The sequence below is a fragment of the Aplysia californica genome, unplaced genomic scaffold (genome assembly GCF_000002075.1).
Source record: "Aplysia californica isolate F4 #8 unplaced genomic scaffold, AplCal3.0 scaffold00152, whole genome shotgun sequence".
NCBI classification, from domain to species: domain Eukaryota; kingdom Metazoa; phylum Mollusca; class Gastropoda; order Aplysiida; family Aplysiidae; genus Aplysia; species Aplysia californica.
Window position 1 is genome coordinate 826468 of NW_004797422.1, and position 25778 is coordinate 852245.

Here is a 25778-nt window from a genome sequence, read left to right on the forward strand (position 1 = left end):
GGGGTGCTCCCTCATCTGAAAGATTGGAAAGAAAGAGAGCTCTATAGTGGACACACTTTAGCGTTATCCGTATTCTTTGCTCCGTTTGTAGAATCTGCCTTGTTTTCTAAGAGCTAAACACGCATGGCGTCTCAATAGCTTCCTGTTTGACTTATTTCCATGTTTCTATATTTAACTTTCCAGTCCTTGAATTAAGCCCTTGCCTTTTCTAGCCGATATCAAACAACGTCTGATCGTTGCCCATGACTTTGTCCTGCCACTGTGCATAAATTAACTGAATAAATTAACGAGGAGGCGAAAGAGCCGAAGGTCGTACTAGAAATTTCCAAGCCGAAATCTTGAAGTGATCTCGAGGTCTGTGCTGCACGTTCAAGTAAACACGCACCGACTTCTGTGATATGGTGGGTACCACTCTCCATGTTGTACCTATAGGCAAAAGAAGTCAGTTCGATTCCCACATGGAAGGTATTTGACCTATAATTATCTTCGTCCACCAGTTTGGGGGTAGCGTCCCACATAGGCTGGGCTGACCCTGAAAGACAAGCCCGAAGCAGCCACTATTTTAATATTTGTGTTTTACAGCGCCATCGACACAATTTAGTTCATTTAGGACGCGAGCTTCCTACCTTAAAATATGCCTGTTAATGCCAATCCAAGCTGAGGGGGATACAACATCCTATTAGAAAGGCCGATAGATACTCGATAAAAATTTCTTCCAATTTAGGAATCCAACTTAGATCTCCCAGGCGCCATAGCGAAGCACCTAATTATAACCACTACACCACAGACGCTAGTGAGGCAACCACGATGCGATCTCGGGGCCTTTGGTTAACCCCTTCACTGCTATGACTTTCGTGACTCGGACGTCTTTAGTTTAATTTTTAAAAGTTTTTACGGCGCTTGCAACAGCATAAGGTCATATGAGCGCCTTGGGATGGATGTCAACAGAGAAGTCCAAACGGGGAATCAGGCTTCCTCTGCTCACCTCTCTAGCCTCAACGTCACAAAGTCTGCTTCGACTATCAAGGCACCTCGGAAAGAGCAGTTCACAAGAGAGTGACGAACATACAAAAGTAGAGGAAAATGACGATAGCAAGGATGAGGAAAGAAAAAGCTGCAGTTCCCCCTATGATATTCAGACACAGTAAGACTAAGAGTATGGCATTGAGAAATCAGCCCATTTACAATTCTACTGTGCATAAGAACATGTCAATACCCCCCCCCCCTCCCGCCCTTTGGAAGTGGCTTAAAGACAACTTCAGTCGGTAGCACTGCCCTGTGTGGAGGGGGGGGGGGGGATCTGGACATCTAGTCTGTCCTGCTTCTTCACGATGGTTTAGTCGATAGGCTGCCATAATGAGTGTCTGGATGACGGGTGCATATATCCAGGATGTCCTGTTGCGGGTAGGGAGACGGGACATAGTGTTCGTGATCAGGTGGTCATACTGAATAAAATACAATGTCTGAAGGAAAAACAGGCGGTTGGTTCCTATTGCAGTTTCCAACCCCACCATACTTTCAGATCACGCCTTCCCAGGTGGTACCGTACCATCGTTGCCAACTCCCTTTTATCTAAGTCACCAACAATGATGAGCCTATTAGTAACGGGGACAGAAATAATGGCGGCTTTCTAGTTGTCATAAAAATTGTGTTCGGCTTTATCTGTGTTGGTCATGGTTGCTGCATAAGTGCTGGGGATCACAGATACAGAGATAGAATATGTCGACAAGCTGACACAGAACATTCATAGATAGATAGACAGACAGACAGACAGACAGACAGACAGACAGACAGACAGACAGACAGATAGATAGATAGATAGATAGATAGATAGATAGATAGATAGATAGATAGATAGATAAACGTGTTGACTGTAGAGGTAAACTTTTGTCCGCGTGTAAGAGGAAGCCATAAAACCACCAAGCTATCATTCACTCCTTTGAGCGGACCAATCAGCCTACCGACTATGTGTTGACTGCACAGCAAAGCCGACCCAAGCAGCAAAGATCTAGTATTGTTATTATTATCTCTCACCAGGTCAACGCCCACTCAAAGAGAAACTAGAAATATAATAGCCTGTGCCTCGTTCACAGCGTTCACCCTCCCCAGCCTATCTGGCTTCGTGACCGAGTTTGATTTTGAAGTTTGCAATTGAATCAAAATAATAAATAATATAAAGTCGAATTCGGGCTTGGGCAAACTGTGATCCTCTTCTTTTCGCCTGCCCGTGAAGAACCTTGGCCCCAGCTCAATCAAATTAATTAATTCGATCTGTAGTATGCTCCCAGAATTATATATATATATATATAAAATAATATATAAAATTATTTCACACCTAAAAATAGAGAGTTTATTCACATTGAGCCGAGGTGTCCCTGTCAAGGAATCATGCACCGGACATTCCAAATTATGGCAATAAATTATGGCAAATTATGGTTACGTAACTTCAGAGGAGTAATTCTGGTTTTTCTTGCTGTCTTATTTCAATCGAAGTGATATAGCCCCTATAGACCTGCTGAATGACCAACGAATACAGTTAGCTTTAGACCACGAGCCCCCCCCCCCCCCCACCACCACGAGAATGAGTGAGAGAGAGAGAGAGAGAGAGAGAGAGAGAGAGAGATCAGAGAGAGAGAGAGAGAGAGAGAGAGAGAGAGAGAGAGAGAGAGAGAGAGAGAGAGAGAGAGAGAGAAGGGCTAAGTAGTATGAAGATGTTCCAAATGATATTCTTACATAATATTGAGAAAACTTTAAGTTAACCCCCCCCCCCCCCCCCAGAACAACAAGAACAACAACAAAAAAACAAAAAACCCCGACAAAAACAACAAAACATCAAATAAAATTGCTCTGCATTTTGTACCAGATATCCATGGTTCAAAACAACGGAAGAAGAAGAGAGCGTTCTCTTGCAATTTCCGTTTCCGTTCTAGTCAGTTTCTATTTTGGTTTCCGGGCAAGCGAAAACACAAGATTATGACAAAAAGACGCTGATCACTCACCGCAGCGACAATTTCCCAGCCAAAGAAGTACAATGGACGAAGACCCTACTATCGTTGAATATTTCAGAGAGCATGAACGCTACAGATGTGGATACTGTGGTTCAAAAGACACAAACTATTCCCATGGTTAGTGGAACAAACACGCTATCTTGGCAAATCTTGGCGTTCCCTGCATTACTATTACACACTACTACTACTACTCTCTACACTAGTCTACAGACTACACTCACCGCATTATTGACGCATAGACCACACAATTATAGAGGGAGGACTTCCGTAACGAGCGACCACTATGAGACAGAGCAGAATTGAGGGCTAGGGGTAGGGTTAGGGTTAGGCCTCTTCTTTATTGTGTTTGATGGGGTGGTGGCTCGTTACTGAAGTCCTTCCCAATAATTATAATAATACTCATCACTTTGTCCCACAAGGCACATTTGTTTGTCTTTTTGTTTCAATCTCTAGATCTAGATCTACCACCTCTCACACTGTGTCATATTCTAGTCTCAAATGTTATTAGAGTTCGTGCTTTATATTTATACTCTTCCAATTCTTGGCATCTTGGACTTGTTGGTTGTCATCCATGATGATTCCCACCTCTAGACTCTAGATTTCTAAGATCTAGATAATCTAGAATCTAGATCTAATCTAGAATCTAGATCTTAGCAATGCCCACAGAGCGCGTTTTGTTCTGCTGATTTTTGGCCCCCGCCGCGGGGGTGTTTCGTGGGACGCACTAACGCAAAGGTTGTTGTCTTCAACTCGCTCTCACATCGCTTCTCGTAAATGGATATGAATGAAACTTGGCAGCTAATCAGAAAAGAGGTCAATCTAGTAACTAGTATGCAGTTTGACAACTTTGTACCCATCCAAGAAGCAGTCGAAAACGTTTGCGAAAGTGGTTGATGTGGTGCGCTTTGAAGATTTTTTGGAGCTGTGATTTGTCAAACTGACTGATAAATATATGGAGGTGGGGGGGGGAATTTTATCCTAATTTGATGTTTTGCAGTTAGGTTGCATTCCTGCTCTTTGTGTAGCAATGCCAATAAAAATTTAAATTTTCACTTTTACCCCCTTTTTTTTGGTACCTAAGAAAGAATTTTCAATTCTAAGAATTATGCTTCTTGAATTTTGAGACTCGGTTCATAAATAAAAAAGTTATGGGGCTGTAAAGGTCGGCAAAATATGGATGACCCACATATATAGGAAAATACTCCTAAAAAGTGGACCACGCAGTAGCAGATTCTGTAAGAAAATCGACGATATCTCAGAAACTAATCGGAGTGTTCGAGAGAAACTTGGCTACCCGATGTGTTTTTGAGAGTAGAAATCATTTCTGCAGTCAGATTTACTACCAATTTCGTAGTTATTTTGTTATAATTAAAATTGTGGTGTACATATTACGATTTTGCGAAAAAAGGGTGTCGGGATGAGTCCATTTTATTTATAGCATCGTATCACAACATGGGATCTTTAAGAATATATGTCGGCAGCGTGACTAAATAATTGCAAAGCTTTTTATGATGACTTTAGACCATACCAACCGTAAAACATAAGTTAATTCAATCTAGCATGCCGTACAATTAAAAATTCTTTTTCCATGTTGAGACGCGAACACCCCGAGACGAGATAACCTCGCCTCGGAATACCCCCATAGCGATGTTACAGGGGAATAGAGAGAAAAACAACCGGATGCGCGCGCCCGCCATTGCCCTATTTCAAGTGACCAATGAACGGGCCCGGAATAGTCATGCGGGGATTTGTAGGTCACATACATTTGCCACGAGAGTGAGGGGAAAATGGCCGGTCTCCGTGCGAAGCCGCTTTGGATAGGGGGGTAGTCATGCATTTATGGTCGGGTCTAAACAACTACTTGACACAGAACGTTCAAATTTGAGCACACTATAGAGGATAGATAGGTCTATTACCATCTCGGCATTGAAATTCAAACTCCTTATAGTTTTCAGTGTACACGATACGAAAGTGTTCCCGACACCAAAAGTATAGGTTATTTTATGTGTACGAACTTCAACGTCCACATATCATTAGTTTGCCCTATTTTCTAATTGGTTGCCGAGTTTCATTCGGATTGGTTCGGAAATAGAGCAGACCGAGGTTGACAAAGTTAGTCACCTACACTTCGGCCGAGTTAGTCACCTACGCTTCGGCCGGGTCCGCAAAATCGCCCGTAGACGGGGACCAAATTTTCGCCTCGCGGGAAAGCCCGATTGGCATTGCTACTTTGTGTAGCCTAATTCAAATAGTATTTAGTCTTCAAGACTTCTGGATTTCTTCTCTGGATGTAAACAGATGTATCGTGGACTTTAACGAAAGGAACTACAAGATCACCCATTTTTCTTTTCCCTTAAAATTTCATGCTTCTGTGTTTAGCGGTTTTGGCGTCTTTAAAAATGTGGGAGTAACTAAGGAAAAAGGGGCATTGCCATTTGCGCGTGCTGGGCGAACGACCGGCGGCTGGGAAATTTCCACTGAGTGACGTCATCAGCCATCGGTCGCCTCGGGCGCTACGAACGAGGCCCCGCTTGAACCGGAAAGGGAGGGGGGGGGAAGGATACTTGAAAACTAAACGGGGGCCTTGATAACTTGCTTTTGTGTTGCATTTTAGTCACAATACGAGTAGTCATTTTTATTTGCTTAAAATTACATAGAAAAGAATAGAAACAGAAAAGCAAACATCTAAGAAGTGATATGACATTGTGTTTACGTTATGAAAGCCTATTCCCTCCTCTTGGGAAAGCACACACTTGGACTCGTCCTGTTTGCTCTGTTTGGAAAAGTGAGGCATTAAGATTGTTTTTAAAGAGTGTATGGTACTTATTTAGTCCAGTCTGGGAAGATGGTCCCGTTTATTCATTGTTATCGTTCACGCGTGCGTGTGTGAGAGCGCGCGCGTGCATGTGTGTGCGTGTGTGTGTGTGGGGGGGGGGGGGGGGGTAAATATCTGAACATTTATGGTATGAGTTGTAGCCTACACATGCGAATTATTCCCAGGACTTGTAAAAGTAACTGTAATAATATTATCTAACGCTTTTTAATCTACCACACAATAGGACGCTGTCCAACAATGGATATAAACAGAGACGATTTTATTTTCTATTACAAAGTGTGCATGCTTTTACTAGTAGAGAACTGGATTTATTAGACTATTAAATCCAGCTCTCTGCTTAAATTTTTGACAAATTGATCCAGTGAATTGCTTAGCAAGGAGGAATCTTTTATTATGACTGATAATCTTTGTAAATCTGTAAAGAACGCCACTTTTTCTAAACCTGTAAATGTCTTTACAACTCAAAAAGTAGGATAGATATTAAAGATCTGACAGCATGACTAGATTTTGCATTAAAAACTGTACTAGACTGTCAAGTTTCATTTACATACTCCAAGAATTAGGCGAGCTATGACAAATATTGTCTCAAAACACACCGAAAACCGCCACATTTTTACCTATAAACATCTTCATAACTCAAAGAGTGGGATAGCTATGAGAAATCCGAAAACAGGACTAGATTTTGCACTAGGAAATGTACTGGGCTGCCAAGTTCCATTTAAATACTCAGAGAAATGAGTGAGTTATGACGAATATAATATTGTCTCAAAACTCACCAAAGAACGTCCCATATTTTGGGGGTTTTTCATTATAATATAAAAAAGTCTATCAAAAATTAATTGATTAAAAAATTCTTAACTTTTTTGTTTATTGATGGATTTCAAAAATTCAAATAGTTCCATGCTCTGTGGAGATACAGCTACAAAACGCACCTATTTGCAAACACTTTCTGACAAAAAAATGTTTATCGTGGTCATTGCTGCTATAGATTTAGACTCTAGAATCTAGGCCTATAGGGCCTAAGTACTCTCTATAGATCTACTATCTAGATCTAGTTACTTTCTATCATTAGATCTAGAATGTATCACTCTCATACACTCTATTTAAATATTTATCAAATTTTCCTTATATATGTCTTTTTGTGATACAATTTGTGGCTTTATAAATTCGAAGTGGCTATTTCTCTGAATGTTCGGGAAAATAAAGTTGAACTCTATTTCTCTGAACGGTTTCCGATCTCGAGATTTTTTGGTTATTTGCGAGATTTAGGCGTCATCCTTTCATTCTGCCTTTCTGCGAGGACTGGGAAGAAGCATTTTTTGCGTCAAATTCAATTTCTAGAGCTAGAGATTTTTAAATATTTGAATATTCAGATACTTCAGTTGTGGTTGGGGCAACGTTCCGGACTACTAGATATACTTCATTTGAAAATACCTTCAAAAGGTAGTGCGAGAAAACAAGATTGCTCGACTTTGGAAGTAACCTATTTTGCATTTAGTCACCCAGCAAAAACTAAAATTCTTCACGTAAAAAAAAAATCCCTCCACACACCACCCCCCCTCCTGTTCACACCTTACAGACTCACACACTTACACACACACACACACACACACACACTCATACGGGCCACTTCTTTCGCTTATTGTCAACAAATCTCGAGAACGGAAACCGTTTGGAGAAGTAGAGTTCAAGTTTATTTTCCCGAACGTTCGGAGAAATAGAGCCGGCCTTTTAGGCCTTATAAATTATTAACTAGTTAATTTTTAACTCTTGTCCTGTGTCTGTGCCGAGAGGCGAATCTTATCAGCAACCGATTACGTCAGACGTGCGGGGCAGGCCGCCGGGGTCACTCAGTGTGTACTGTTGGTGTACAGCACCCGCGCCGGGAAACGTGTGTTTTTGCCATGAATACCGTGGGAGTGTGTTAATCGATGATGAAAATAACGCTCTATCTTTCATAGTTTTCTATTTATAAAGTGTTACAAACACATGAAAAACCCCCTCTCACAAGCTGATAAGACATTACGAGTGGTTACGCCCATTCGAATAACCTTTCTGGACGCTCTTGTTGTTATGAATGACCTGAGGTTCGAAAGGGGATAATATAGGTCAATTTCTGAATGTTTTGCTCTCAAATTACAAGTTCTTTGTACCTGCACAATGGTATTCAAAACTATCAAACAAGCTTATTTTTTATCAGGTAGTATCATTTCATACAAAATCAAGCTCATTTGAAAGATTTTGTATAGAAAAATGGAAGTCTTGTTTCCTGACTATCCTTTCGAGCTCCTCATGTCTAAGTGGGTCAATTTCTTCTATAATTTCATTGGACGAACATCTAGAGCTACCAACTTGGCGTCTTTTGAATGAGACGTATGCCTCGATTACGAACCAACGCAGGCGGTTCTAGAAGAAGGCCACAAACGCACACAAACTCAAGAAGACTGACGCACACTCTCTTGACCTGCGTGAATGGGGATCAGACTAGGGACCCGAATTTCACGTAAGATGATGGGCGTGCGCTGAGCCAGGGGCTACACTGATTCGGGACCAGAACATAGGCGAGGTGCCGAAATAGGCTTATCGGGCGACATAAACCCGGCTCCCGCAGGACGAGGGTTAAAGTCAGTATTAGACAAAATCTTGCCTACATGCCATGTGTGTGACATGTGACATTATTCTATCATTGTTATTATAGACTAAGGCAGACCTGTGCTTTCAGTTTTTTAAGTGGTGAGTTAAAAATTATCGTTTTCATTACAGGAATGTGGGCCCATCAGATGACTGTACAAGATTATCAAGATTTGATAGACAGAGGCTGGAGGAGGTATTGTAACTTTGTTTCATGCCAGCAATTTTGTTGTTGTTTTGCTCTGTCTATACCTTTACGTTTGACACTTTTGTAAAACAGCTAGTATGAAATGGATAGTTAGCAGAAGTACAAAGTTATATTTTAGGCCATTCCATTAAAAAAATGAAACTTCAGAGACACACGTGATGCTAGGGTGATGACCTGCTGGAAAAAGAATTCTAAGCAACAAAGCCCTTTTTTTGTGTTGTTGTTGGAAGATGGTTGCCTGCAACAAAGAATGGCTCCATCAGTGTGTAGATTTGTTTTTTCAACAGTTCATCATTTCTTCATTACTAGTGTCACTGTAGTTTCATTTTTCAGGGGAATTTTTGTTTCACATGTAGTAGTCTGTGGCAAAGACTTGTAATTTGTAAGATAAGCTAGAATTTCAAGTACGCAATCTTTATTATTATAATTTTAGTGAGTCAACGTAAACCAAACTCATGAATCTGAAAACCGATCTATCTAAAGAGAAAGTAAATAAAATCCCCATTTTTTTTCCTTCTATTTGAACAACCTCCTTGAAAGGTAAAACTTAAATTGAAGAAAATCCGGTGGTCCTGCAGTTTTCAGCTGAAGTGGACTCCTCTGTATTCTCTTTACTTTAGTTCTACTTTGAATTTTTCACAAGAAACACAAATACTTGAAAAGTTACTTTTTGAAACCATAACATTTAAGCTGATGGATGCATGTTAACAATATCAGCAACAATAATGGTAGGAGAGGAGCTAAAAGCAGCAGTTGCAGCAACAGCTCTACTAAAACACAATGACTTCTTGATGAATTTATTTTGACACCCAGGCTTGTACACTGTTAATTAAGTGAATTTCTTGTTTTTAATTTGACACCTAAACTCACATTCTTTAGGTGAATTTCTTGTTTTTAATTTGTGACATCAAAATCTAACTGCTTGTTGGTGAGTTTCTTATTGATTTTGTTTTTGTTTCAGGAGCGGTAAGTACTGCTACAAACCCACCATGAAGCTCACCTGTTGTCCTCAGTACACCATTCGCTGCGACACTTCTGGGTTCAAGCTTAACAAATCTCATAAGAAGGTCATCAAGAAAGTGAATCGTTTTCTCATCACTGGGGTCAAAAGTAGTGCGGAGGAAGATGCAAAGGACAACGATGGGCAGGAGAAAGAATGCGGGGATGTGGCGGTGGGCGGCTCAAAAGCTGCGGAGAATGCTTTGGCTGATCGTGCCAGGCCAAGTGATATAGAGATGCCAAGAGATATTAAGGTAAGATGAGAAGTAATAAAGTCCTCTAGACCACTACTAACTACTAACAGTATTGTGTGTTACTTGTAGTCAGTAACTTGACACTGGAGATACAACATTCTGTTGTCTGTTTGAATGTTGATCTTTCGGGCTACTGCTTTAGTGCTTTTAGTGTCACACCTCCAAAGATGCTTTTATAACGAAGTCTTCAATTGCATTCTCTTTTTCAGAAAAAGAAGGCAGATAATCCTGAAACCTCCACCGAGATAAAGGGGGAAGAACCTGTTTCCATGGTAACTGGGAATGAAGCAAAGCAGCCCAGTGCCCCCCTCAAAGCGACCACTACTCCGTCCAATTCTGAAAAAAGCATTCCGAGACAAGGTGAGGTTGTGGGGATTGAAACTGTCTGGTGGAAGTTCAGTGTGTTATACCCTGACTGTATCAAATGAATTTGACTGGCAGTGTTCTCTCAGTATTAGATGAGATGAAACTTTTCTGTACTCAGGTTGATGTTCCCAGGGGACAAAATGTTTCTTTTAGTGGGGGGGGGGGGGGGGGGGGGTTAAGATCTGAGTATGTTTTTCTTAAAATCTAATGTTTCTTCTTAATACTGTCAGTATCAGACCCGATACGACTGACATTGATGGAAAAAGGACTTGGTAATACAGGTTGTTATGATTTATATGCATTATTTTCTGTACTTCATTTGTTTTTATAGGAAAACTTTCATGCAGTAGTCAGCTTTGTCTGTAAGAATGAGGAATAATAAGAAGAAAAGAACTAGGAAGACTTTTGTTTGTTTACTGACATTTACTGGTCTGTTTTTATTCAGGCTCTGGGGCAGATCCCAACAAACCGGCATGTCGAAAAGCTAAAGAGATCAGGGCTGAGAGGCGCCAGATGAAGCAAGCTAAAGCAGGGGACTCCGGGGTCCAACAGGTACGTTATGTGTTGTTGTTGTTGTTAATCCAGTAACCTTTGTTGAGTATTTGCGCTTTGGCCCAATGCCACATTAAAAAAGGTAGAAGAAGTTTCAACGTGTACTTTGCTGCAGTATAGGATGTTGTCTGTGGTAGGGACTGGAGGAAGAAGTTGCCTTCAGAGATCCTGTAGTTTGGGACTTTCAAAATGCTGATGTTTGCCTGCTTCGCAGACGTGGTCACAAAGCAAGCGCATTGGTCGTTTTACTTGGGTTTGATTCCGTTTAGGTGGTAGTTTTTAGATATATGCCACCCCACCAGGGTAGTGCTACTGACTGAAGTTGTCTTTAGGCCTTTCTCAAAGGGGGGGATATTAACATGTTCTTATACACAGTAGAATTGTTAATGGGCTGTTTTATCAATGTCATGCTCATACCGTGCTGGAACAACATAGGGGGAACTGCTGCTTTTTCTTTCCTCATCCTTATTGTCATCATTTTCCTCTATTTCTTTTGTATGTTTGTCACTCTCTTGTGAACTGCTATTGCCGGGGTGCCTTGATAGTCGAAGCAGACTTTATTCTGTTGAGGCTAGAGAGGTGAGCAGAGTAAGCCTAATTCCCTGTTTGGACTTCCCTGTTGACATCCTTCCCTTGGCTCTCATATGACGTTGTGGAGTTGTGAGTGCCATAAAACCTTACTAAGACAAGATATTTGCTGTGTTCAAAGGCAAAACATTGTTGTTTGTTGCCTTTTATGGAGGGCTTTTATGCTTTTAGTTATGTACAGCTGTTTGTTCTTATGAATGATAGTCACATTAACCTTTTCACTTTGTGCCTCCCTGTATGTGTATTCCCTCAATATGCGCTGTTCTGCCTTGTGACTTCCACAAAAATAAAGACAGTTTGGGGTAAATTGAAAGTTTCGAACTATGTGGCTAGGTTCGCTATGTTGTGAGATTTGAAGCACATATGTGGCACGACATGGTGGAATCAGGCGCTCGTCAATTTTTGGGCATATTGGGTTATTGATATCATCTGGAAGCCTCTTCCTTTGTCTTGCTTTTGGTGAAAAAAATATCAATCTATGTCGAATAGAAGTGGAGGTATTTGCAACTGAAAGACGTGAGGGTCGTCTGGTTTCAGACGTAAAATTAGTGAGAAAATGGCCGCCAAAGTTTGGTACTTCTATATCTTGAGAGTCCTTGAAAACTGAAAATGTACATATTTTGTGCCATTAATGAATGCTTTTCAGTAAAATTCACACAGGGATGTGTTTTATATGGGCATAAAAGATGTTGAGCCAAAAAAAAAAAAAAAATTTTAAATGGTCAAATTGGAGGAAAAATACCTTTTTCTTCGGTTTCTTTATTTTGACGAGCGCCTGATTTCACCATGATGCTTCACGTATGGTACGCGGCGCAATACATGAAGTTTAATGAAACTGTGTTCATATAAAAGTTTACTGTCATTTTGTAATTTTTATGTGACTCATAGGTCCCTTTGAAGTATCAATGGGCAACATGGTTCAGCTAACCAAGTGGCTCATTAGAGAACTTGCATGTGTTATTTCATGCACTGTTGCCACGTGTTATTTCATAAAAAGATTATTGTGTCCCTTGCTTCTTCTTTTGTTACTTCTCTTCTTTCTACTATTATTTTACCTTTTGTGTTTCTCAGAAAAAGCAGAAGCAGAGCAATGAGAAATCTCTGGAAGATTTCCTTAGTGAACCAGACAAGGCAGAGAATCCTGCACACAAATTAGAGGTAACCATAGTGATGTATGTGTTTGTGTGGGTTGGGAGGGGGGGGGGGGCTTGTCATGTCAACCCTATTCTCTCCTTTGAGGATGTACATGCATCTCAGGCTGAATAAATTTTGTTTACAGGCATTTCCAGACATATTTATGCCCCCACTATTGCATTGAAGAATATTTTTAAAAATTTTATGCTCCCTTTTTTCTATAGGTCCCAGCATTTTGAGCAAACTACCTGCTTTACGTAAGAGATGATTTCACAAAAATGAGGAAAGAACAAGTTAGAGGAAGATGGAAAGATATAAAGGAAGAGAAATGAAAGTCATAAGCGTATATATATCTTTGTAACCGTGGCTTTCCTTTCCTTTCACTAGCTTTGATTGATTAGGTCAAGTCCAGCAAGCATTGCCTTCTTCAACACCTTGAAGGAGAAGGAAAGAGACCAGTGAGAGAGAAAGGGGTAGATGTTAAAAAAAAAAAAAAAAAAGGTATGCGATGGTATGGAAGTGAAGGAAAGTTTAACATCACAGGCATTATATTTCTTTATGACGATGACCTTCCTCCCTTTAGCTGCGATTGGTTAGGTCGAGTCGTCCGAGCAGGACCTTCACCGAGACCTTCAAGGACGCTCATGGGATCTATCACAAGTACCAGATGGCCATCCACAAGGACCCTCCAGAAAAGCCCAACGTAAAGCAGTACACTCGCTTCCTGTGTGACTCTCCCCTCACGGTAAACCCACGAGAGGAACGGACGGGCCAACGAGTGTCGCCGCTGTGACCTGTCTCTGTGACACAGGAGTTTATACTAGAACATGCAGCGTGCAGTGTGCTCATAGATTGATGAGGGGGCTCTCATGGACTAGAGGTTAACGTGTTCGCCTGTCATACAATGGTCTCGGGTTCCGAATCCGGATAGCGACGGAAAATTTTCTTCTCCAAAAATGTTCTCCTTTTACATCCTTTCCTGCTCTCTGACAACTTTCTGTTCGTCTGCTTTCGTCTCTACTTTCTGCCCCACCCCGTCACCTCCTTTACCCCCTCCTCTGGACTCCTGACTCTTTCTGCAGCCTTTCTACTGCTACTCCTTGGCTCCTTCTTACTTCTGTCCTTCAGCCACACCCCTGATCTTATGGTAGGTAAGATCTACTTCTAGCATTCTCGGACAAGGGCGAAAAATCTTGGAGGTCCCGTGTGCAAGTTGAGCTCGTTAAAGATCCCTTGGTTGTCCAAAAATGATAAGAGTAGGCTTCAGTTGCCATGCGGGTAAAAATTCAAAATTTCCTACCAACTGAAAATGTTTGGTGTGTCCCGTGTGCTCATATCTTCTTCTTCTCGATCACATCACACTTGAAGTCTGGTATCTGTCATAAATTGGGCCGTCCTGCTCAGTTCATCTGTCAGCCTGTATAGCTTCTCTTGTAGCGTCAGTGGGGTTGGCCACGTTTCCTGTCTCAGGGCCCTGTGTGTCTTGCAGTGCTGAAGGATATGTTCAACAGTTTGGTCCACCTCTTTACACTGGCATTTTGGTGATTGTACTAGTTTAAAACATTTGTACATATGTTGTCTCAGTCTTGTGTGTTGTGTCCTTAGTCTGAAGAAAATCACTTGTTCTTGGCGGGACAGCTCATGGTAGCCATCTGGTGTCTGAGGTGCTTTAAATAGTGTATTTATAATAGTTTTTATTTCTGTGTAGTTAACGCTGTTGTCTGGTTGCTCTTTCTGTGCTCTTAGTTTGGCCATCCTGTCTGCCTGCTCATTTCCTAAGACACCACAGTGTGATGGAATCCACTGCAGCATGATCCTCAGACATGGGATGCCTCAGTTATTTTTCGTAGCCTTGGTAGTTTGCCGGAAGTGATTGCCTGCAGTACTGACATGGCATCTGTTAGGAATACTATTTGGCTTTGGGGGTCTACCACATTCTTGATGATGTTTGCTGCATGTATTAGAGCCTCCGTCTCTGCCCTGTAGTTTGTACAATGTCGCCCTATTGGGACTGCCTCTGCTTGTCTTCGTCCATTTGGGAACTGTACGTACACTCAGGCTCCTCCTCTTTTCACAGCATCAGTGGCAGATCCGTCTGTATAGATCCTTATTAATGCTTCTCGTGGGTATCTTTGTTCAAGCATGGACAGAGTGAGGGACTTCTTGCTCAGGTCGCTGTGGTCATCTTTTGTGGTGAACATAGGAATGGACGTGTGTATAATTATGTTTGTGTTTTTCTTTTCCCATGATGGTGCCTCTGGGGTATGGTTGAGTATGTTAACTGTGGCTGGTAGATGGTCCTGTAGGGATCTTTGGATTTTTCTGCTTTCTTTGATGAAGTTGGATCTTTTAAGTCTTGTGGTGTTTGATCTCGCTGTTCTTGTGTGCAGTATATGATCCTCCATAGCTGTGGCCTTGGTGTACTGTATGAGAGCCTTGCATTCCCATCTCCTCTGCAGGGCCACTATAGATGTTGTTTGTTCCATCTTTTCTATAGGCGTTGACCTCATTGCTCCAGTGATTATTCGGAGAGCCTGGTTTTGCACTTTTTCCAGAGTGAATTTGTGAGTCTGGTGTGCTCATATAACTTTATACAGTTGCGAGTGCGTAAAACACATTCCATTTAAAAAGAAGTAGATTGATGGAAGACATAGTATGACAGTTTGGGTGAAGGTCGTTTGCACCTATCTGAAATTCTTATTGCTTTTGGAATTTTACTCTTGATAGACTGAAATAATGTTCCCAGATATTGGCGTTGGTAGCCTAGTGGTTAGGCTACCGAACATGTAATTGTGAGATTGCGGGTTCGGGTGTTCGAGCCTCAGCTCGGGCCGGCATTGTGTCCTTGGGAAAGGCATTTTACTCAAATTTCTCACTTGGCTCGGTCCTTTCGGAGATGGACGTTGAACTTGGAGGTCCCGTCTCTTAAATAACCTAACAGTGTTGATGTATATGTTCCAGGACAATTATTTGTTTTCAGTACAGTTTTGTCTGGTTGTGTATTATAAGACAGCGTTTATTCTTATTCTCTATCCAGTAGGGATTAAATGATATCTGACTGTGCGATGATAGCGTGACCATTTTCTTAAAGTTTTTCTCAGAGGGTTGCGCCATGTCTCATTGTGTACCCAGGAAAGCATTTCTTCTTACTCACTTTCCAATAAGGATCTTAACTCACTTGCGACTGGGCCCTTTCACTAGTCACAAGCGTTGAAGACTGGCGTTTTTGGGGGTATTTCAATAAATCACCACAACTCTCAGAATTACCCTATTGTAATTATTTTTTGACACAGTAAAGTAACATTCAAGCTAAATCTAATACAAAAAAACAAAGTTGTCTAAGTTTAATACTTTAATTTGTATGATTTTTTAAAAATTGGCATGAATTTGATTTTCCAAAAAATTTCCAGAGACGTGACAAGTGGAATGAAATTCACTACAACAACAAAAATAAAAGTTCAAAGTGTTCTGGTTTGATTTGTATACATGTGCGAGTGTTTGGTGAATATATAAAAGCTGGTCTGTGCATTGATTCAGACCCATACACTGAAAATACATAGACAGATGTACGGCACGGCGTTGTGATTTCGTTGCGCGAAAAACAACACCGGTACTAGTGCTAGATCTAGCCCTAAAACTACGACTCGGGCCGTGTTCAGGTACATATCCAGGATCCTAACTATTAGACACATCATATTCTGAGACACTAAAACTAGTAAAACGTACAGAAGTATAGAAAACGGCGAAATTTTGTGATTCTGGTTCATGCGACTTCTTCGACCGTTACTACGACGCGACTGTCGGATTACTATGAGCTGTATAGAAAAAAACAAAGAGCGAGTTCCGGTCTGTTCAACCCCAGTTGGGGTCACTGTCCTTCACCTTCAATAACTTAAAAACTACCGGCCCCAGAGATACGAAACGAAGTCTAAGTAGCTCAGGCTTGGCCAAACAAGGGTACGAGGCGGGTCTCGCGATCCGTGCGTGATTTGTAGAGCGAAAAAAAAATTCCAAAGTTGGTCACGCAGGGCTCGTGTGACCCGTCGCGAGCGTCGCGGCGGGGGTCACGCAACTGTTGTGTGACCCGTCTGAAGTGAGTTAATACCGGACTGCTTCACGAGAGCGCTACTAATCTGAACATTTGTCGTTCAAATTGCGCCGTAAAACTCATTTCTTACTGTGTGCACTCATTTCACACCCGTTGTGTCTCTACTCAAATGAATAGAACTAAATTTTTCCTTGTGGAAGGGATACTTCCATCATTTCTAAAAGACAGGACCCGTTTCTTTTTAAAGAAAACTTTTTAATGTGTTTTAAAGCTTAATCTTGTGATTCACTCTGCTAAATGGTGTACCATGTTTAAGATATTTTCAACGTTCAGGTGAATTGAATCGATAGCTCTGAAGAACTGCTTGGTTTGATACACTGCTTTCTTGACGCGTTCATGGAAAGAGACTGGCATCTTGTCCATTGAGCTGGCTTTGCATCGCAAAGCGCAGCTGGCAAATATTTTTAGCCAATTATTATTTAACAAATGTAGAAGAGCGGTTGCCAGGAAGGCTCTTTCCAGTCTATGAATATTTGCAATGGTTTTTCTTTTCCAATCTATAAATGTTGCCGCACTGTGGCATGTGCCCAGTGATACAGAATAAAAATAAGAGATAAATAAATTGCCTTGTGCATCTGGTCAACAATTTCAACACGTTGTCCATTATTTTCCATGCTGTACTGAACTGTTCTCCTTGTTCTCTTTCTTTCTTCGGTTCAAAGTGTGTCTGTGATTATCAGCTTTGTTCCTTGCTTAAGTCTTTGTTTTAAGTACAGTTTTTCTATCGTTTGAAAGTAATGAAAACTATTCTGCCACTTCAAAAAAGGAAGTTGTTTCTTGCGACTTGTCCACGATTTTAGCAAGCTCTGCATCGTCATCCATGCTATACCTGATTGTTCTCCGTATTCTTTTTTCCCCTTTTTGATACAAAGTGTATCTGTGATTGACAGGTTTGTTTCTCTGTTTTTGGATCAATTTTCCAACATTTGAAAAGATCAAAACCGTTCAGAGGGGTAAAAAAAAAAAGACGTCGACTTGTGACACTTCTCAGCAGATTTTCTCAGCAGACTGAAGTCCATCATCGCCCACTCTGTACCTGATTGTTCTCCTTGTTCTTTTTTCCCTTTTTGATACAAAGTGTATCTTTTTAATGCCAGGTTCGTGTGTTTGCTTTCCGTTCAATTTGCCCTACGTTTGAAAAGATTAAAACCATTCAATTGGGTGAAAAAAAAGACGTTAACTTGTGACTCTTGTTGGCAGATTTTATCCTTCTGTCCATCATCGCCCACACAGTACCTGATTGTTCTCCTTCTTGTCTTTCTCTTTTTTTGTAGACGAGGCTGTACCGGTCAGCGCCAGAGTCCATTCCGTTCCGTGTGAGTTTCCTTGAGTCGCACTCCGTCTACCAGAAATATCAGATGACCGTTCACAACGATGGCCCGGCAGATTGTGACAAGATGGGGTTTAAAAACTTCCTCGTGGATTCACCCTTAGAGGTGATATATTTTTTTTTTATTGTGGCTCGTGCGATGACTGCTCGAAAACGTAAGAAATTCTACTTTTAATGGCGGGTTTGGACCCAGAAATTACCGTATTGTTAGGCTTTTCTACAGCTTTTCTCTCTTTGTGTATCCTTCGCTTGCACTACTGTTTAATGTTATGCGCCTTTTTTTTTTTCAAGAGGGTTGGGGGGAGGGGAAACAGTGTCAAGGCCAGTGTTACCACTGCTGCTTTGCTCACTTCTCAGGGGCGAGCACAAAATGATGAATGTCATGAGCCCTCGCTTCAGTGTTATTCTTTATTTACGATATTGCTGATATTGTAAGACGACAAAATAATGTGCAAATCCTTTGTGGAAACTCTGCATCTGTTCAATATTGCCGCAATGTAAAAATTTCTGCACTGTGCATGATTGGTATAAGCTCCTGTGCTCCTTCCTCTCTTTGTGTTTTGTTTTTGAAATATTTGCATATACATGTATATATACATTTATATGATCATGGCAACTGCTTTTTGTAATAATGTTTGCATGTGCAAAGCTTTAGAGAGATTTTTCATGCAGTGTGCAAGCCATTTCAGTTCAGTTTTGAGAAACTCGCTTTTAAAGATTAAATGTCAACTGTTCAATGTAATTTTTGTGTAAGTTTAAAACAGTTCTTTGTTTTTTGTGATGACATACATTTCCTATATATATGATATTAAGTAGTTTCCTCTAAAAAGTTGTTTAAATGAAGGACTTAATTACTTTGTACTGACACCACGGATAGACAATGTGATTGTACTCCTAGTCTCCTCTAGAGATCTATAGGACAGTTTTATATTCTCTCTCTCTCTCTCTCTCTCTCTCTCTCTCTCTCTCTCTCTGTCTCTCTCTCTCTCTTTCTCTCTCTCTCTCTCTCTCTCTCTCTCTCTCTCTCTCTCTCTCTCCCTCTCCCCCCCCCTCTCTCTCTCCCTCTCTCTCTCTCTCCCTCTCCCCCCCCCCCCCTCTCTCTCTTCCTCCTTTGCCTCCACCTTTTCCTGCCACGTTTGTCTTGGTCTTCCTCTGTTCCTGTAACCGTTGGGATTCCAAACAAACTGGGTGGTTGGAAATGGAGAGTGCCACTGGTAGGTCCTACTTCTTTCCTTTCCCTCTATCATTCATTGCTGTCTGTTTGTAATACTTTTTATGTCCTGCTAAAGGATCATTATTGCATTGATGTTCCTCTCTTTACTGCAACAAAAATGTACAAAATCGTGCAATGTGCTTCTCTGTCATTTGATCTCCTCACACTACTCCATTAACAGTCCCACCAATGTCTGTGGTATATCAGTTAGGCGCATTGTTGTCGTGCACAGAAGACCTGAGTTTGATTCACTAGTGGGGAGACTTTTCCAAGCATCTCAGCCGCTCTTTTTCTGGAATGTTGTATCCCTCTCCGCCTGTTAAATGATTCAAATTTTCTCAATGTGGACGTAAAAACATGTACTTAAAAAAAATTTCTTTTTAAGAAAAAAAACTTATCACAATATCATTTCCCTTGTCCCCTTGCAGGAGAAGCATATAGAAGGTGGAATTCCGGATGGGTATGGATCATTCCATCAGCACTACCTCCTGGACGGGAAAATCATCGCCGTGGGTGTCATTGACATCCTGCCGGCTTGCGTGTCCTCTGTCTATTTCTACTACGACCCGGAGTACAGCTTCCTCGGGCTCGGGGTCTACTCTGCTCTCAGGTGCTTATTTCAGTTTCTGCTTTCCCTTTGTTGATCCTGTACTCAGGGATGCTTGTTTTTTCCCGCAAATTTTTTCCTGTTTATTTCCTCTCATTTAATATTTGTTTTACTTTTACCAGAAGTATATTTATAGATTTAATCAGTTGTTTTCTGTTTAACCCCATATAAGTTGTGTCTATTGTCTTTTTTTTCTCTTTTTTTAACAAATGCTATTTCGTAAGTTTTCTGGTAATTTCCCAAAATACCACTGACATCTTTGTGTACTGTAAAATTGAAATGTAGCAGTTCTTGTGTTCATGAAGGGATTGAAATTCTTTCAACTTTTTTCATCACATGTATAGAAAATAAATAAGATTTCCTGTACGTGATAAGGATAATATAATGTAGGTTTCAACAAGACGCTATAACAAATTTGGTCCCACAAAGTTTATAGTTTTATCACTAAGTCAAATGTCTTCTTTTTTTTTTTGGTAAGTGTTTTACGGCGCTCTCAACTGCATAAGGTCATATGAGCACGCGGGACACTTTAACCATTTTCAGTTGGTAGGATATTTTGAATTTTGCCTGGGTTGCGGCTGAAGCCTACTCTTATCGATTTTAGACCATCAAGGGATCTTTAACGTGTGCAACCTGTTCACGGACCTCCGAGAATTTTCGACCTTTTCCGAGAAGGCTAGGTGTAGATCTTTCCTACCTGAAGATCAGGAGTGTGGCTGAAAGACAGCAGTAAGAAGGTGCCAAAGAGTAGCAGTAGACAGACTGCCGAAAGAGTCAGGAGCCCAGAGGAGGGGGCAAAGGAGGTGAGGGGGTGGGGGCAGAAAGTGGAGACGAAAGCAGACGACAGAACATTGCTAGAGAGCAGGAAAGGAGGTGAAAGGAGACAATTTTAAAGAAGGAAATTTTTCTGTCGCTACCCGGATTCGAACCCGGGACCTTTGAATGACATGCCAACACTTTAACCTCTAGGCCACAAGAGCCCCCTAAGTCCTAAGTCAAGTCAAATGTCTGCCTGTTCAAAGTGCTGCAAAAAACTTCAAAGTACTCTGTTGCAGAAGATTATTATTGTCAAGTGATCTCCTGAAAAAGATTATTGACAATATTATTATGTTGTTGTTCTTATATTTGTAATCAGCTTTAATATTGACATGATGTACCTCTACTCAGAGAGATTGCCTTTGTCATTATTTCAGTTGTTAAAGTTGTAATTATTGTCATTACCGTAAATATTGAAATTGTTTTAACTTGTCTTAGAGATTGCCTTTGTGAGGTTACAGTGTGATTATTTAAGTTGATTATGTTATCATTATTGTCATTATCACAAATAATGAAAATTGTTTTAACTTTTCAGAGCGATTGCCTTTGTGAAGCAGTTACAGTGAAATTATTGTTGTTGTTGTCATTATTGTCACCATCAGTTGTGTTGAAATTGTTTTAACTTTTCATTCAGATAGATTGTCTTGGTGAAGCAGCAACAGTGTGATTATTGTTGTTTTTCTCATAATTGTCATCGTCAGTAATATTGAAATGGTTTTAGCTTTCCAGAGAGATTGCCTATGTGAGGCAACCACAGTGTGATTATTGTTGTTGTTTTTAATTATTGTCATCGTCAGTAATAATGAAATTGTTGTTTTTAATTATTGTTATCGTCAATAATATTGAAATTGTTGTTTTTGATTATTGTCATTGTCAATGATATTGAAATTGTAATATTTAATTATTTTCATTGTCAGTAATATTGAAATTATTTTACCTTTCCAGAGAGATTGCCTTTGTGAGGCAGCTGCAGCGTTTGGCCCCAGAGCTCAAGTACTACTACATGGGTTTCTACATCCACTCCTGCCCCAAGATGCGCTACAAGGGACAGTACACCGGCTCGTTTATCTCCTGTCCCGAGACCTACTCCTGGGTGCCCATCGAGAAATGTCGCCCCAAACTGGACGCAAGCAACTACGCACGTCTGGAGGAGGAGGGAGTCGGTATGTTGTAGCTTATACGCTGTTAGTTCAAGGAGGTGGAGGGAGTCGGTTTGTTGTAGCTTATACGCGGTTAGTTCAAGGAGGTGGAGGGAGTCGGTTTGTTGTAGCTTATACGCTGTTAGTTCAAGGAGGTGGAGTTACTTAGAGAAGTTGAAGGACTTTCGCTGGGAAAGAAGGTGGTGAAAAGGTACAGGTAGATAAAGAATAAGTTACTAAGAGAATGTGAACAGATTGGCGATGATAGCAAAAAATCTTATTTGTTTTCATCACACAGCAACTTGGCAGCTACCTTTAATCAAAACATTTTAGGAGCATTTCTAGTCAAAATTCAGACCTGCCTTTGACTGAGCATAGGAAGTGGATAATTTACTATCGATCAGTCAAATTTGTAAAAAGTGTTAACTTGTGGGTTAGCCAGTTTTGTCGTTAGGGTGATGATAAGTTTAAGGCCCCCAAACATTAGCATGAGGACAAACTTTAAAGCGATGCTGTTACTAAAAACAAGCGAAGAAAATAAATTGTAAGCTGACTCTATTTTGTACTTACTCAACTTTTCATCTTCTGTGTTTGCACCTGGAATTCAACGCTTTTGAAGTGATTTACATCAAATCAAGAAAAATTAAGCCAATACAAGGTAGCACTAAGCCAGCAATGTATTGAGTTCTCTGTTTTGTCTGTTTCGGTTACCATTCCACTATATGGCATAATGTGTTGTTTAATATACTGGCCTTCAGTAATTTACAACCCACCCCCCTTATTGCTGTCTCTGTTTTTAGTTTGTATTTGTTATAATTTGTCTTATTTTATGTTGATTTCTTCCTGATTTCTCTTTGTATATTAGTGGTTAGTGAGTACTCTGCTGTGGTCTGCTTCTTCCACATTTTTTCGCTTTTACTATATTCTTATTCTGGTACTAACTTAATGTATCTGTTATTATAGGTGCTTGAAATAAGTTTCAAGACACTTACGGGTCATTGATGGGTGCTCTGGTGTGTTCGGCTTTTTCCACCTCTTCTCAATATTGCGTTTGCCCCCCCAGGGCAGTGCTACTGACTGAAGTGTCTTTAGGCCACTCCTGAAGGGGGGGATATTAACATGTTCTTTTGCATGATAGAATTGTAAATGGGCTGATTTATCAATGTCATGCTCATACTGTGCCTGAACAACATTTCTCATCCTTTCTGTCGTCATTTTTCCTCTACTTCTTTTGTATATTTGTCACACTTTTGTGAACTGCTATTTTCGGGGTGCCTTGATAGTCGAAGCAGACTTTGTGCTGTTGAGGCTAGAGAGGTGAGCAGAGTAAGCCTGATTCCCTGTTTGGGCTTCTGTTGACATCCACCCCTTGTCGCTCATATGACCTTATGCAATTGCGAGCTTAATAAAAACCTTTCTAAAACTAAATATAAATATTGCTTTCTGATTTTTACTATGACAGAGGATAAGGACAAAGACGTGGATTTGAACCAGGTCCTCTGCCTACACCAGGGAACCATGCTGCCCTACGCATTCTACAAGATGATGAAGAAGTCGAAAACCCCAGATGAGGATGAGGTTCGAGAGTACGCGGGTTTCGTCGGAAAAACTTGTGCTGAGCGAATGCTTCTGGTGCGAAAGTGATAAGTGGCAATGAGTTGGGTTTTTTTTTTGGGGGGGGGGGGGGTTGTGGTGACTTTAGCATCTGTGTTTTATTGGGGAAACTTACGCTTATGCTTTTTTTTTTACCACAGTGACCTAGAGCGATAACAACAATAACAACAACTGGATCGATAACAACGTTCAAAGTGATGATTTGCAAAGATTGTTTTTCTGATAACTTCAGCATCTATGCTTTGTTGGATAAACTCGTGCTGAGCAAAAATTAGATGCTTCTTGTTTAGAAGTGATTATTGGCAAAGTTTATCTGATGACTTATACAATTGTGGTAGTCTTAAGATATTAGCATGTCAAACTGGGAAGGGTGAGAGAGAGAGCTGTATTCTGTATTTTTTATGGGTCGCTGTATAATAAGGCCCTGTTACAAGCATCCATATATTGCGCAGACTAAAGAAAAACATGATAAGTGACTGGATCTTATTTCATGAAAAGTCTTCACGATAAAAAATACTGTTTTAAATCTTTTTCTGAAAGAAAGTTTTCAAATTTTGTAGTTTCTAGGGGTGGGGTTTAGACTCGGGCTTAACTGAAAAACCGCATAATATGGAGGTGACTGTTGTGTGTCGTAAATGAAACAAGAATTTTTCTTTCCAATGTAGGAATAATAGTTGTTTTGTTTTTTTTCTTGAATAAACCTTCAGTTGCGGGCTGTCTTTGTGATTCTTTATTGTATTTCCTGTCTGAGTGTTCGCTTTTTACATGCTGATAGATTTGTATATCGTCTGTTTAAATCTACAAAAATGTTACTGGTATCGTTTTTTAAAGACAGTGGTGTGTGTTACAACTTCACTGATGATGGAATGTGATGTATTTGTCTCCACATAAAAAAAAATCTCTCAAACGCAGTTAACTCTTTCTCTACCAAATCATTTTGCGGACATTTTTTCCTTTTATAATTGAAATCAGAAAGAAAGAATTATTTGTTATAAATTTTTTTAGACAGAGAGTCTCAAATGGGTTATATACCAAAATGCAGGGAAATGAAGTTTCTTTTAGACAATTTTTGAAAAAACCCACAAAAATAAGTAACCTGAGCATAAAGTAATTGTTTGTGTTTGTCTAAAGAATCTGGAGTGGAAGAGATTGAGTATTTGTAGAACCATGAAATGGGGCTCATGGTAGGGGATGAGTTAAGAAGTTCATGTGATGTCCCATGCTGGCTTGTGGCTTCTTCGGAGGGTGTGATCAACTGCTTGCTTCTTGTGTCTCTGTGTGTGCGTCTGTTTCTCCTTCAATTCCCAGGTCTCTATATATCATGGTAGCTCGTTTATTTGTCTACAGTGTCTGTTTCACTATTTTATCTCATAAACTCACTTCAGGCAGGTTTTAGTTTTAGAAAGAGATTTTCAGTGCTTGCAACTCGGTTAGGTCATATGAGTGCCAAAGATTAGAGGTGTTGTGTTACGAGAGAGTAGCAAACTCAAAAAAGAAAGAGGGGAGATAAGGATGATAGATGTTTGATAGGAAAGAGAAGGAGCAAACCACCACACCAGAGTACCTGCCAACCACCCCCTCAGGGATGTCTTACAGATTTGATGAAAGATAGTAGCAAAACCTCACTAGACTGAAAGGTGCAATAACAATCTACGTTTTGACGAGAATGCACATAGTGAGTCAAGTTTATCCATTTCTTTCCTGTCATTTAACTTTTTTCATGCACTTTCATATGCTCAAGCCATGAAGTAACTGTTGCCAGAGTACAAAAGCATGTAAATGTATGCATTCACATTACAAGAATGCAGCAGCTTTGTCTTCGTTTCAGACACTCGGGACATACTCATCGTGCACATTATCACCATTTGTGAGGTCTGCTGATAAAATGAGTTACTTCTCGGATGATAGCTCTGTGGACATGGTTAGATGTGTGAAATTTGTAGGTTTAGTTTACACAATTTATTACATGAAATAATAAAACGCATATTACACTTGAAGAAAATGGCACCAGTTGAAAATTTACAGGTTTAATGTTTTGATTTCCGGCCAACATCTTCATTCATGGAATGCCAGAAGTAACTCATTTTGTCGGCTTGCTTCACAATAGCTTTCTAACCTGAAATGTATTGTCAATTTTTAAAAATGTTGCTTACAATGATATTGTACGTGTATGTGTGTGGAGAATTTGAGATGGTGTGTGTGGGGGGGGGGGACAGATTGTATTAAATTCATTGGTATTCATTTTGTGTTCTAGTACAGTTCACCTACCGCACTGCTTATCTGTGATATGGGCAAACGCTGATGGTGTCAGCAATTTTTCTTTGTCTTAACGAATGCTGACTCCAAACCATGAAAGTACCTAATGATTGTAATAT

The 25778-nt window shown here is 40.4% G+C and overlaps 1 protein-coding gene across 2 annotated transcripts; it reads left to right on the forward strand.

Moving 5' to 3' along the window:
- Positions 1–2929: 2929 nt before the first annotated feature.
- Positions 2930–24897, forward strand: LOC101864295 (arginyl-tRNA--protein transferase 1). 2 transcript variants are annotated; one of them, XM_005097340.2, is made up of 10 exons: positions 2930–3125; positions 8608–8671; positions 9645–9936; positions 10146–10296; positions 10748–10854; positions 12514–12600; positions 13160–13321; positions 19656–19837; positions 21596–21813; positions 23252–24897. In XM_005097340.2, the coding sequence occupies exons 1-10, from the start codon at positions 3032–3034 to the stop codon at positions 23431–23433; spliced, it is 1539 nt and encodes a 512-aa protein (XP_005097397.1). In that variant the 5' UTR covers positions 2930–3031; the 3' UTR covers positions 23434–24897. The 2 variants fall into 2 exon arrangements, with proteins under 2 accessions (XP_005097397.1, XP_005097396.1); XM_005097339.2 differs by lacking the exon at positions 13160–13321 and adding an exon at positions 17959–18120.
- Positions 24898–25778: the final 881 nt, after the last annotated feature.